General features: G+C 39.0%; 1 protein-coding gene across 1 annotated transcript in view; it reads left to right on the top strand.

Annotated features, from left to right (window-relative positions):
• Nucleotides 1-5105: 5105 nt before the first annotated feature.
• Nucleotides 5106-12968, top strand: part of LOC119251502 (adenylate kinase 9-like) — a 52620-nt gene continuing 44757 nt past the window's right edge. The window contains exon 1 of the mRNA XM_037518762.2: nt 5106-5384. Within this exon, the coding sequence (XP_037374659.2) occupies nt 5106-5384 (279 nt within the window). The remainder of the gene's footprint in view (nt 5385-12968) is intronic.

Here is a 12968-nt window from a genome sequence, read left to right on the forward strand (position 1 = left end):
TTAAGAATTAAGAGCAAACACTAACTAAATTATCACACAGAAAGTTGTAAAACTACATCTGTAACTTATTAGCAAGTAAAGGTATATGGTACAATAAAAGTTTATTTTTAATAAGGACATTTAATCAGGTCAAGGAAACTTCTCTGAGAAAGTGATATTTAAGCTAAGATCTACAGGACAAGGAGTCAAAGACTGAGATTTTAACAATCTGGTGCTTGTAAACCAGAGGTGCCTACATCTACACTCATTCTCCAGTTTTTCTCCCGCTCTCTCTTAAGTAAAATGCCCATTTGATATCTACTACTCTTTCTTCCACCAAAACTGCTTTCAAGATTCTCAGTGACCTACCCTCCACAGTGTCTCAACCAACCTAAAGCAGCATTTAACGTAACTTAATACTCCTTCCTCTTTAACCATTTTCTTCACTCAGCTTCTAAGATTTCTCATTGTGGATTTTCCTCTCAGTTCACTGGCCACTCTGCATAGTAACCTGTGAGGATAACTCCAAATCAACCAAAACTCCATGGAATACTTCTTTGTATAATACCAACTATTCTCAGGCTTTAACTGCTATCAAAACACTGCTATGAAACCTACAATTATACCCACTAGCCAGATCTCTCCCTTCATCTCCAGACTCATTTATCTAACGGCCTAAACCTCACCTCTACTTCAGTGTCTTTAGAAGCAGTTCAAACGTAACGTGGTCAAACTAAACACCTGATCTCCCCCCCACCTGTGTACACTTTTGGAAATGTTCCCAAAACAATTAATGACAATTATTTCCTTCAGTTGCTCTTGAGTTATTTTTGATTCTTTTTCTTTCACATTTTCAATCTGTCAGCAATATCTGTTGGTTATAGTATATTTCCAGACTCTGGCCTCTTCCTATTGCCTCCATTTTTATCACCCTGGACCAAGACACCACTATCAATACATCTGGATTACTTTAGCTTCCTAACTAGTGTCTCAGCTTCTATGCTTGTTTCTCTATTGTCTACGCTCAATGCAATTTTTTTAAAAGACAATATTTTTTAAAAGTCAGATCATGCACTCATATACTCAAAACCCTTCAATGACTTCCTTTCCTATCTCAATCAAAAAAGTTCTTTCCATCACCTACATGACTTATTTCTTCTATCACCTCATGTTATTCTCCTGCACCCAGGCACAATGCTCTTTCTCACTATGAGAGGGTAGAGGACTTTGCTGCTGTCAGCAGCTTTGCATTGGCTGTTCTCTTCACATAAATGTTCTTCCTCAAGGAGTCTGCAAGACTTACTCATTCTCCCACCCAGGTCTCCTCAAATTTCCCCTTCATTAGGTCTTCTCTGATCACTTAAAAATCAATCTTTCTCCCCACCACCTGGCACTTCCTTATTCCTTTTCCCAGTTGGTTCATACTTTTTCCCACTGCATTTCTTTATTATAACATACACATTTGTTGTCTACCTCTCCTTGGTAAAATATAAGCTCTATGAATAGGGACTTTTATACATTGTGCTCACTGGTACATTTTCAATGTCCCATTAAATAGTAGGCACTCAACAGATACTTACTGAATGAATGAATGAAAGAGAATGAGACTACAGAAAACACTGTATGATTGAAACAGATAGGCAAAGAGTGATAGTCTAAGTACAGCTGGATAGTGGAAAGGGATCAGATGACGTTAGGTTTTTATAAAAAAGTTTTGCCTTTAAGAGCAGTGGGACATCACTGAATAGTGTTAAGAGAAAAGCTGACTGAATTTGCACTTTGAAGGGACCATTCTGGCAGCTGTATGGAGAATTGAAAGAGAAGGACCAGAGTGAATAACCAATATTACAACATCCCTGACAAGAGAATATGACAGTTTAGAATGAGGCTGTGCTTCTGTAAAGGAAGGGAAAAGGATGGATTGTTTGGGAGATAAGACTTGCAATACTTAGTAATAATTTGGCTATAGAGTTATGAAAGATGAAGAAATCAAGAATGTTTACCTTTCAGATTTTCACAAATTAAAGTACAGTGGTAGCCTTAACTGAAATAGGGAATACTGGAAAAGAATCAGATTTTAGGCACTAACCATGTATTTGGTTTTAGGCATGTTGAGTTTGAGATGCATTTAAGATATCCAAGAATAAATATCAAAGAGATGGGTTTATGAAAGCTGAAAAGTGAAGCTGATGAAGCTATACATTTGAGAGCTCCAGGTGATGGTGAAACCACAGGCATGGATGAGGTCACATCAACCATGAAATTAGAAAGGGAAGCTAGGTTTAAGAAATTACCCTGATCGGGCCTGTGGCGCAGTGGTTGAGCGCTGGGTGCGAAGCCTGCAGCGCTTCGATCCCGGCTGAGGGCACCGGAGGAGGGTCCCACATGGCGTGCAACCTCAGTGCTATCTGGTGAAATTAGACTGTAAGCTTTATGTATAAACAAACAAATAATCTTAAAAAAAAAAAAAATTACCCTGATCTTTGTGGGTTGAACATAGGAAGATGAGCACAAACAGGAACCAAAAAAAGGAATGGCTTTTTCATTTGTGTTTTAAAATCACACTCAGAATTACTTTCATTTTTAAAATTCTGATTTAAACAAACAGAATTAGAATGTAGCAAAGCTTGCCACATTAGTCAGATTCATTGAAACTATAAATCTGTTTTAGAAACTGTCTCTGCAGAACTTCAAAGTACATCGGTAAGCAATCAATCACCCCTTCTTAAATATATGATTTGACTTATTGCAGTTTCCTGAAAGTACCAAACTTGTCTCCCCTCTAGGCCTCATCACATGCTGTTCGTTTGTTCTCCACTTCCCCCTGATGTAGGTTTCCCTGATTTTCCCAGACAGGGCTAAGTGATTTTTCTAGCCATCCCAATGATATATTGTAGTTCAACAGTATGCATAACTGTTGGTTTCTCTAAGCAGATTTAAAAAAAAAAATACTCAGGACCTACAAGGCTAGATAGAAACACATCTTTTCTGCAATGTGAAGAATTAAATCTAATTTGAGTATCATTCCACTGACTGCCTTTCAAGTCTTATTTTTTCACCTCGACTTAAAAAAAAAAGCACTTTATAAACAAATGCTTGAATCTTTTAAATATATTGAATTCTGGAGTTTTGTGTTTGTCTATTTCATATAGTGCCCGTAAGCCTCGCAAAAAGTCACGTCCAGGAATACTGGGGATTCTTTTCCACTCTGTCTCATACAACATCAATCTGACAGCTGGCTTTCAAAGCCCTGTTTGGGATTTGACAGAGCAAATGAACATCCTAATGCAAGGACAAGCAAAGGTGCAACCGCACAGGCATCCCTACTGGATCCAGCGCGAGTCCACTAAAAAGGGCAGAGCAGAGACAGAAGCTAGGAGCACCCACTTTCACATCATTCCTTTCACCTGGCCTTAATCTGCTCCCTGTGACCTTGAAATCGCGACCATTCCCAAATCCTCAGGAGTGTCCTCAGGCTTGGGTACCCGGGCTAGTCCTTCCCACGCAAACTGCTGGGGAGAAAAAGCCCTTGAGAGGGCGTCCCTGGATGGCTTCGTCTCCAAAATCCCAGAGGAAATGGAGGAAGGGAAAACCCTGTAAAAGGAAAAGTGCCCGCCAAGCCCACAGCGCTCACCAACTCCACGCTCTCAACCTCCTTCTCCTTTAACCGTCGGCTCCCGGGCCGGCCCTGGCAACGTCGCAGTGGCTCCTGGGGGCTGTAGTTTCTTGTCGCAAGCAGAAACGCGTCGGTCGTGTCAAAACTACATCTCCTATAAGCCCTTGCGCGGAAGCCCTGCCTCCTTAAATCTGGGGTGTGGCGTAATAAGAGACCGCCGCTATTTTAAGACTAATCTTAAAATTTAGATTCAATCTCTATAGACGTGCCTTCGGGCCCCCTTTCCTTGTGATTTTCTTGACTGTGATAGTTTCAGTGTATTTCACCTTCTCGTCCTTTTCTTTCCCTTTCTCCAGCGCCGAGACGCCGAAATTCGACGCACGGAAAACACCGCCAAGGCGTACTTTGCGTCTTCTAAGGCGCATGCGCCCTGCTTGCGTCACGCATGCGTAGCAACCGGCAGCGGTTGGCGGCCGTGCGCGGACTTGGGGTCTGGAGGTAGCCTGCGGAGGGCGGGGCTTTTTCCAATGGCTTTGCCTCCGTGGGTCGCGTCTGCCGGGGCGGGGAAGAGGGCGCTGGGGCAGGGGCGGCTCCTGGCTTGTGCCGGGCGGAGAAAGGGGAGGGGCTGGGGTGAGGACCCCATCTCTCCTTCCTGCTCCCGCCCTCTGGGCCGAGCCCCACCGATGGGGCTGGGCGAAGGGGCGGACTGTGCGCCTGGGGCCCTGCCGCTCCTCCAGCGCCGCGGCCCAGCCCTGAACCCGGGGACTGCGGGGACGCCCTGTCCTCCCTGGCGTGGCCGGCGGTGGGCTGGGTCGCGGAGACCGGGGGAGAAATCCCGTTGCCCGGGGGTCTTCAGTCAGCGGGGCGGGAGCCGCTTCCCTTCTACGCGACCGCCGAGGAAAACAGAAAACGCCCCCAGGGCGGCTGAGTCCGCAGCAGCCGCGGCCAGCGAGCCGGGATCCTGCGCGCCCGTGCGGCCAGCGTCCGGCCGGCTGCGGAGACGCGGGGAGGAGCTGCGGAGGGCGGGGACTGGTGCCGGAGGAGGGGCGGGGTGGGAATGCTCCCGAGAACACGGTGGCTGCACAGACAAAAAACCCCGAATGACTGGAGAGCGTTCCACGGTTAGCAGCCTTTGGGGGCCGAGCACGGATTTGACAGCTCCACGACGCGAGGACATCCGCTGACCCCGAGAGACGCAGGAGACCGCTGCTCGGAGATCGCCTGTCAAGCACAGCCAGCGCTGTAAGGTTTCAACTTTCCAACTTTTTTTTTTTTTTTTTTTTTTTTTGCCAGTCTCTGACCAGAAGACTGTGTCCCTTCGTATCTTTTCTAGCTTGTAGACTGGTTGAAAGCCATCAGTAGAAAAGACATTTCTGGTTCCACATGTCGCGCAGACGTGTGTTTTCATGACTGTTTTTGATTTTTGCATTTGTCGTTTTAAAAAACACAAAGTGCTTTCGGTGACATGCTGAAAGGTAACTGAAGACCGCGAGGAAAAGCTCCAGTTGTGATGGCTGAAGGAGAGAATGAAGTGAGATGGGATGGACTGTGCAGTAGAGATTCAACTACTAGAGAGACAGCAATGGAAAACATTAGGCAAATCGTTTTGAGAAAAACTGAGTACCTTCGTTCGTTGAAAGAGACACCTTGTCCTCCATCAGACGGGCTTTCAAATGCTGTTTCTTTGGATGGGTTGAATAAGCTTCTTGCTCATCTGCTTATGCTTTCTAAGAGGTGTCCCTTTAAAGATGTAAGAGAGAAAAGTGAGTTTATTCTGAAGAGCGTCCAGGTAAGGAAGAGTATTATAAGTACAACTCTATTACAGTGAAATTTTACTCAAAATGTTTACTTTGTGTTTGCGTTATGATATGAACTCTTATTATGAATTTACATCCTAAACTTAAAGTGTTCTGTAAAATATTAAAATTAGGGCCTAAACTGACAAGATAAACTAAAGTAAAAGCAATTTGCAAACATAAGTAAACAAGTCTTTTCTTTCTAGGGTGTTTTAGGCAGAAACTGCATTCCTTTTGGGAAAACGTGCAAGTTAGAGATAATTGCAAGTAAACACTTGCTTTTCCTTACATTCATTTTTACATGTTGGGAAGGGTAGCCAGTATGCTTTTTACATTGTTACAAACAGCGTTCTGTGTGGAAAGTTTCAAATTTCAAAGCCTCTAAAATGATAAAGGATATTAAATGTTTCCTACTCAGCTTGTTCAAAATAATTCGTCAGTTTTCTCTTGTTCTTAAAACAAAAAGCCAGGGTGTGTTCTTTAAAATGCAACCTTTCTTCAAAAATAATTACATAGAATAATGAAAGCCTGTGTTAAAAAGGAACTGACATCGTCAAATTCAAAAGTTGGATCCAGGTGGAGTATATATGGTAGAAAGACTCTGATGGTAAATTGCTCAATCAGCTTTCTCTGTGTTTGCCTAAGTTGTTTCTTTTCTTTTTCACATATGTACCTATTTAAGTTGTGAGTACAATAGATAAAAAATACAGTTTTTCACCTGTTTTGTACATAATCAGCTTATCCTATTTTGTTAGAAGACTTATTAGAATTTTTTTTTTTTTTTTTTTTGGAAAGGTAGTGTTTGGATATTAAGAACAGTCAATACTGCTCTTCACATTTTTAAAAATTACTCCACATGTGTTGTTCAAGACCATATTGTGAGAAGTTTTTATAGTTTATCGTACTGGGATATACATGTGAGCTATGATGGATTGTTTTTCTATTCTGGTTTGAATTTAATATAAAGCAATAATCTTGTCCATAAAGTAAAGGCTACTTACGCTCTTAGGATATTTCTCAAAGAAACATTTTGGAAACAATTATTATACTTCCTTTATTCAGAGTTACCAGAGAGGAATTAATATTCTAGATACCTTAAGTTTACCCTTTTAAATATCAAAAGTTATTTTTCTATCATTTAGACTGTAGTGACTATAATAACTTTTTCCCTCCCACAATGGGTCATCATTATGCACCTCAAGTACTGTTGTAAAGTAGTGGGTGGCATATATATGAGTGACCCATGCATGCCTTTTATTTTGTCTTCTGTTTTTATAGTTTTTTGTTCCTTCCTTTGCTGTCAGTAGCCGTTCCCTCCCACAATGGGGTCATCATTATGCACCTCAAGTACTGTTGTAAAGTAGTGGGTGGCATATATATGAGTGACCCATGCATGCCTTTTTATTTTGTCTTCTGTTTTTATAGTTTTTTGTTCCTTCCTTTGCTGTCAGTAGCCGCCACTTTCTCTTTTCTGAACCTATTATTTTGCTTCTTATTTATATTAAAATAGGAACCAGATAACTGATTTTATTAAGAGTTATATTGGAAACAGCAGTAATTAGACTCTGGGGAGTAAAGGGTCAAGACTGATATAATGGTAAGTAAATGGCTCCTGAAGTCAGACAAGCCTGGCCTCAAATCCTACTCTTTCACTGAAGTATTTCTTAACTTTGGACAAGTTATTTGACCTCTTTTAGCTTGGATTTTCACATCCATAAAATAAGAATATCATCTGAGCTGTTGTGAGAATTAAATGAGATGTAAAGTACTCTGGTATGTAGTGGGTACTCTTCTCCCTTTCGTAAGTGAAATACATGGACTATGTGATATATATTTCAAGACTCATTCATCCTCTTTTCTATAAAGGTTTCCCATAGGCTTATGCTTTTTTTTCATCTCTGCATCTATTGTACTCCATTCCTGCCGCTTTACGTAAAGTGCTATTATAATCATATGTTTATGTGTCTGTCAACCCCAGGAGGGCTATACGTTCTCAAGAGTATTGGCTGGGACATGGAAGCCACTAAATACATATCTGGTGGATGAACAAATTTATATGTGACTTCTTTTTGTTCCTTATCAGCCTGATTAAATGAAGCTACTAGATTAGGAAATTTCCACACTCACATTCATTTATGCCTTCATTCAATAAATGTTTATCGAGCACCTGGTGATAGACATTCTAAGAACTGAGAAGTTCTGATACTACTGAAGGGAAATAGATCATTAAGAAATAAACAAATAAATAATGGGATTTATATATTAAGGAAGGCTTCCCAGAAAAAGATGATATTTAAGGAGAGATTTGGTAAATGAATAGTCAAAATGAGATTTGTGAAGGGAGATATTCCAAACATTGGTAACTATATGGCTGAAGACCTTATGGCAAGAGAGAATAGATAAATTCTAGGAACTGAAGGTTAAACAGTGTAGCTGGAGTGTACAGTCTAGGTGAACATGAAAACTTAAAAGCACATTCTCTGAAGTATTGTGTCTGACTACAATATTAGCTTAGATAAATTACATATTGTCCCTTTGATTTAGTTTTCTAATCTGCAAAATGAGGAGGATACTAATAGTTCCTACCTAAGAGAATATAAAACAAAATAATGCTTGCAAAGCATAGCATATAATAAATGCTCTGTAATCATAAGAGTTTTTACTGTTTTTAGGTAGGAGTCAGATACCAGAGAATCTTGTAAGCCAAGAGTTCTGGACTTTGTTCTAATAACAATAGGGAGCTACTAAGGATTTGTTTTTTTTAATGGTGAAAAAAATTATATTTAGAATTAGCCAGTTAGACTCAGTTTAGATGATCTCAATTTTGTTGGCAACATCCAGAGCATCACATTCAGCAGCCAGTTGAACACATGCCTTCTCTCCATCAGATCTGATCAGGGCGTTGACCTTGGTTACCTCAATGTCACAGCCTATTTGGTCTGGTGCTTGTTGGTCTTGACATCCACAATGAGCACATTGCTTTGTTGTCTTCTGTTTTCTTCATGACTGACTCAATGGTCAGGGGGAAACTTAAAGATGGCAGAATGGTCAAGCTTGTTTCTACCAGAAGCACTCCTATGAGGACATTTGGGTTGCCTTTGGAGTCACGGTGTCTTGGGCCTCTGAAAGGTGGGTGAAGTTCAGATCTTTTTCTTGTGGCTGTGGATGCCTTTCAGTATTGCATTCTTGGCCTTCAAAGCTGCTTCTTTGGCTTTGGGAGGGGCAGGGGCTTCCTTCTTCCTTCTTGGGTGTCATCTACAAGAAAAGCACTAAGGGTTTTAAGCAAGATGGTGAAATGTTCTATGGTATAAGAGAGGGAAAACTTTGGGATCAATGTGGAGAATGAATTTAAGACATGAAGAGTAAATATGCAGTATCAGTTCGGAGGCCATTCCACTGATCCAAAGCAAAAATAATGGTGGGGTACGATATAATGGGAAAAGCAGGAAAAAAAAAAAAGTGAATGGGTTATGGAGCTATTTAGCAGTTAGAAAGCACAGGATATAGTATTTGATTTGCATTTAGGAGATAAGGAAAGTATCAAATCAGGCTGACTGATTTTCTAGCTTGAACTACCTAGTGAATATTTCAGTCATTTCCTGAGACAGAAGAGTGTCAGAGGGTCATTTAAGGGAGAATAATGTGTTGTTTTAGACAAGTTGAGATTAGTCACCTGGTATACATTTTATTAGAAATAACTACTAAAGGGATTTCTGCTTCTGCAACCACTGTTGTAGTTCTGCCATCATTACCTCTCACTTCTCCAGACATAACCATCCTCTTCATTTTATAGCCATCCTTCACATAATTGCAGACCCATTTATCTAAAATAAATATCTGAACATTTAACTCTCTTTCCTAAAATAGAATTGGTAGAATCTAAACTTCTTAGGACTGTAACTTAATGACCAGCATGGTCTGGTTTCAACTTACCACTCCTGCTCTCACTCCTCATATTCTAGCATCAGACTTACATGAAAATCAAATAATTGAAATGTAGTGCTCCACAATGTTTTCTGTTATTCATTAGTAAAGCCCCAAAAGCTAAGCTGTATTTGCAATTCCTGCAGCTGTTTCTGAAGGCCCTTAATTGCTAAAGGTCAACACAGATGATTCTAGTCAGGGAGTGATAGTGAGACAGGTAAAATGGATTCCACTCAAAATGGCTAAACCTGTGGGGACTAAATGGCACTTTAGGAAACATTTTCTGGATTCCTATTCTCGATTTATTGATTTCAGGTCCACATACTTAAATCTGTTTAACACATTATTTGAAAACTATTCTTTGCCAGGCACTGTACTCTGGAAGATCAGTAAGATTGGTTCCCTGCTTTTGAGGAATGTCTTCTATTCTCACAGGAGGCTTTATTTAGACTAGCTTTTTTTTTGGGGGGGGGGGATATATGTTTGACACCCTTTAGCAAAGGAACAGAAATATTAACACTCAACCAATATATTAATAGTCTTCAAGTAAATTGTAGTCTTTATGATATATATAATTAATTTTTGTGTGTGTATACATATCGAGATGATGAGTATCCAGAATTGCCAAATACTTTTCCAAGAATGGTCATTTGATCATTTTCATCTGTACTGTGAAAGGGGAAAACTTACATTTTTATAAGCTTGCCAGCACATTGTCTGAAAGTAATTTGGCGTAAAATAGAAAATTTAGACTAAGTAAAAAAGTATTGCTGTTACAGAATTGATGAGGCTTTCATTTAGTGATTGTTACCCCCCAGGGAGAAATGAAACTTGAACTGTTGGTAATGGGGCACATTTACAGCTGTTAGAGTTGCAGTTGGATTATCCAGTTGGTATCTAATTGAATAACATATAAATTTGCAGATTTAATAATAAGAGGTTTATTATTTTGCATAATAAGTCTGGAAGCTGGATGTTTTGAAGCTTGGTTCATTCATCAGCTGAACTATGTTACCTTTTTTGCTTTCCATGTTTTTGTCTTTTTTTCGGCTTAACAAGTGCTGTTTCCGCCCATGGCTGCAATGTTGCTACAGTTCCAGGCACCATGTGCAGTCATAACTGTCTGACATCTTAGAAGAGTTTCTTCCCATGTGTCCATCAGGAAAGAAGAGCTTTTCCCAGAACCCCTCCAGCAAACTGCCTTAGTTTCTATTGACCAGGTGGGGTCACATGTCTTTTCCTCAGCTAGTCATTGGCAAGGAAATTGGGAATTTCTATTTTGGGTTTGGACTAATAGCCACTTAGCCTCTAAGAGCCAGGAGGTCCCTATCACATGAATACAGAATTTCTGTTGATGAGCAAGAAGGGGGATGGAAGGCATACAGTTCTAGTCTGAGACTGCCATTAAAACTGCTCTGATAATCTAAATAGATAATGTATTGCAGTTATAATTGCAGTGATCTAGTTATAATTTAGATTCTATTTGATTAGAGACACAGTTAATTTGTAATGATACTTTAAAATGTAGCATAACAGATTAGGGATATTCAAGAAGCAGATTTGGCCCTATTCTAAATGGCTGCTTTGTTTTGATTTATTTTTATTGCCACATCTAGTCAAAGCCAAAAGTTTAAGATAGTTCATGTAAAAATTTATTGCTGACTGTTAGAAATCATGGCAAATATGAGAGTCTTTTTTTTTTGATATTTGTGTTACTCCTCTCTCTTCTATATCCACTATTTTCTGGCCTCTCTTATTTTATTGATACATTGAGAACTCAGTTCCTTTTCCTCAGAAAGCCTCCTGGCTTACTTCTCCACTCAGTGCTTCCTCTCATTCCTATATTCATTCCACTGTTTTCCTTGTTTTTGAGCTCAGGGGAGGATACTGTTTACTTTCAGATTGTTGAGGCTTCTTTGGATAGAGAATGGGAAGAAATTGAATGCAAGTCTTTTAACTGTTTTTTTTTCTAAATGGTTTGAAGACAAAGTAAACAGCCTTATCTTTTTTCTACCTCCTGACTTACAGGATGAATTATATCTGCACTATCTCCCCTCAGTGTCCTCTTTATAATATGTAAATACATCCTGTCCTCTTTGTTCTAAATTTTCAGAAAAATTGAAACTGACAAGGATGTTCTTTATTTTTAATCTTTGTATTTCAAATATTTTCTTCTTGGTACAGTGCCCCAAGTGATTTCAAGCATGAAAATGTTTTTCTAACATAGCTATTGCTGGTTTACAAATGGGAGGTAGTGTTTTGTAGGAAAAATGGGACATTAAACATTTACTTGATTTCAATTTAAAGTCATAGGTCCATCATGATATCACGGAGGCTCTCAGAAACAATAGTTTAATTAGAATTATCTTTTCCTCTTCAACATTTTGTGCACTTCAGGTGCTGTAATTGAGATTATTCATGAAGCTCAAAGAATTAGAAAATTGGTATGCTGTTTTCTTTGTTTAGGAGTTATTTCTTATTCTTGTGGTTAGCCACTAGAAACTTACAGATCTTATAAACATTTGAATAGATAATAAATTGTATATATCACATTACATAATAACATAATTCAAACAGCCAACTTAAGGATTTGTTGAAACTTTAACCTGACAGAAAGTAGCCATGCAATCTTGGGTATGATAAAGAGCTACTTATCACTTAAATCTTTGATGCAACAGTTTACTATTTGGTGTTATGCCCTAAGTATAAGGATACTTATACTTTTTTCATACTTAAAAACAATGTTTATGTGGTAGTACCTTAGCATGAATTGGAGGAATCGTAGACATTGGTAAATTTTCAGATTTTGTAGAGGACAGGGGAAATGCTAGGGGAGGATGGCAGTGCTTGAAAGGCATAGAAGAGTGAAAATTCTGCTGGAAATACATCAGCACTGAGCAAGCCCTGCCACCAGGTTTAGTCTCTTCTTTTGTCACAATTTCTCAAATTAGTCTATTTTTTCATCCCATGGTGAAATATCTAACTTTTAAAAATGGAAAGTCAATGGAAAATAGAATTTACGTTGACCAGCTTGTCTAGATTACTTTTATGACATAAAGTGAAATGACCTTAATTGACCTTGATGAAATTACGTAGTATTTAATTATGCTGATGTAGTATATTCACGGGCAGAGAGGATTCTTTAGATATTTGATGATGCTGTTGGCAAACTGGACATTTAAGTATGAAAACCTCTGCAAGATCATCACACTATGTGAACATTATTTCATGCTTTGCTTCCCCCCCTTGCATTGGTTAACATCCAATAAACTAGTGTCACAAAGATGCATTTACCCTTAAAGTTTGAGTATAGGGGAAAAAAGTATTTTAAAAGATGCTTATTTTAGAAAATATTTTTTTTTTACTGGAAATACTTAAGTATTTGCAGGATAAAAATTAGGACCATTTCTGGATTTTCCAATGTGGTTGTGGCTTTTTTATTGTTAAAAGTCTATGTATGGCTAGTAGACTATCACAGTTTGTATTTCAATTTATTATGTTAAATTTGGTAACACAAAGAATATCTCTCTTATGTTCTAATCTCTTGTATAACTACTTATAGAAAAATCTGATTAGATTGCAGTGAAAATAAATTATCTTAGAGAAATAAAATACTTTCAGTTTCATATGTTCTTTAACTCTTAAACTGTTTT

This window comes from Talpa occidentalis, unplaced genomic scaffold (genome assembly GCF_014898055.3).
Source record: "Talpa occidentalis isolate TD23 unplaced genomic scaffold, MPIMG_talOcc4v2.1 talOcc4.2, whole genome shotgun sequence".
Lineage (NCBI taxonomy): Eukaryota > Metazoa > Chordata > Mammalia > Eulipotyphla > Talpidae > Talpa > Talpa occidentalis.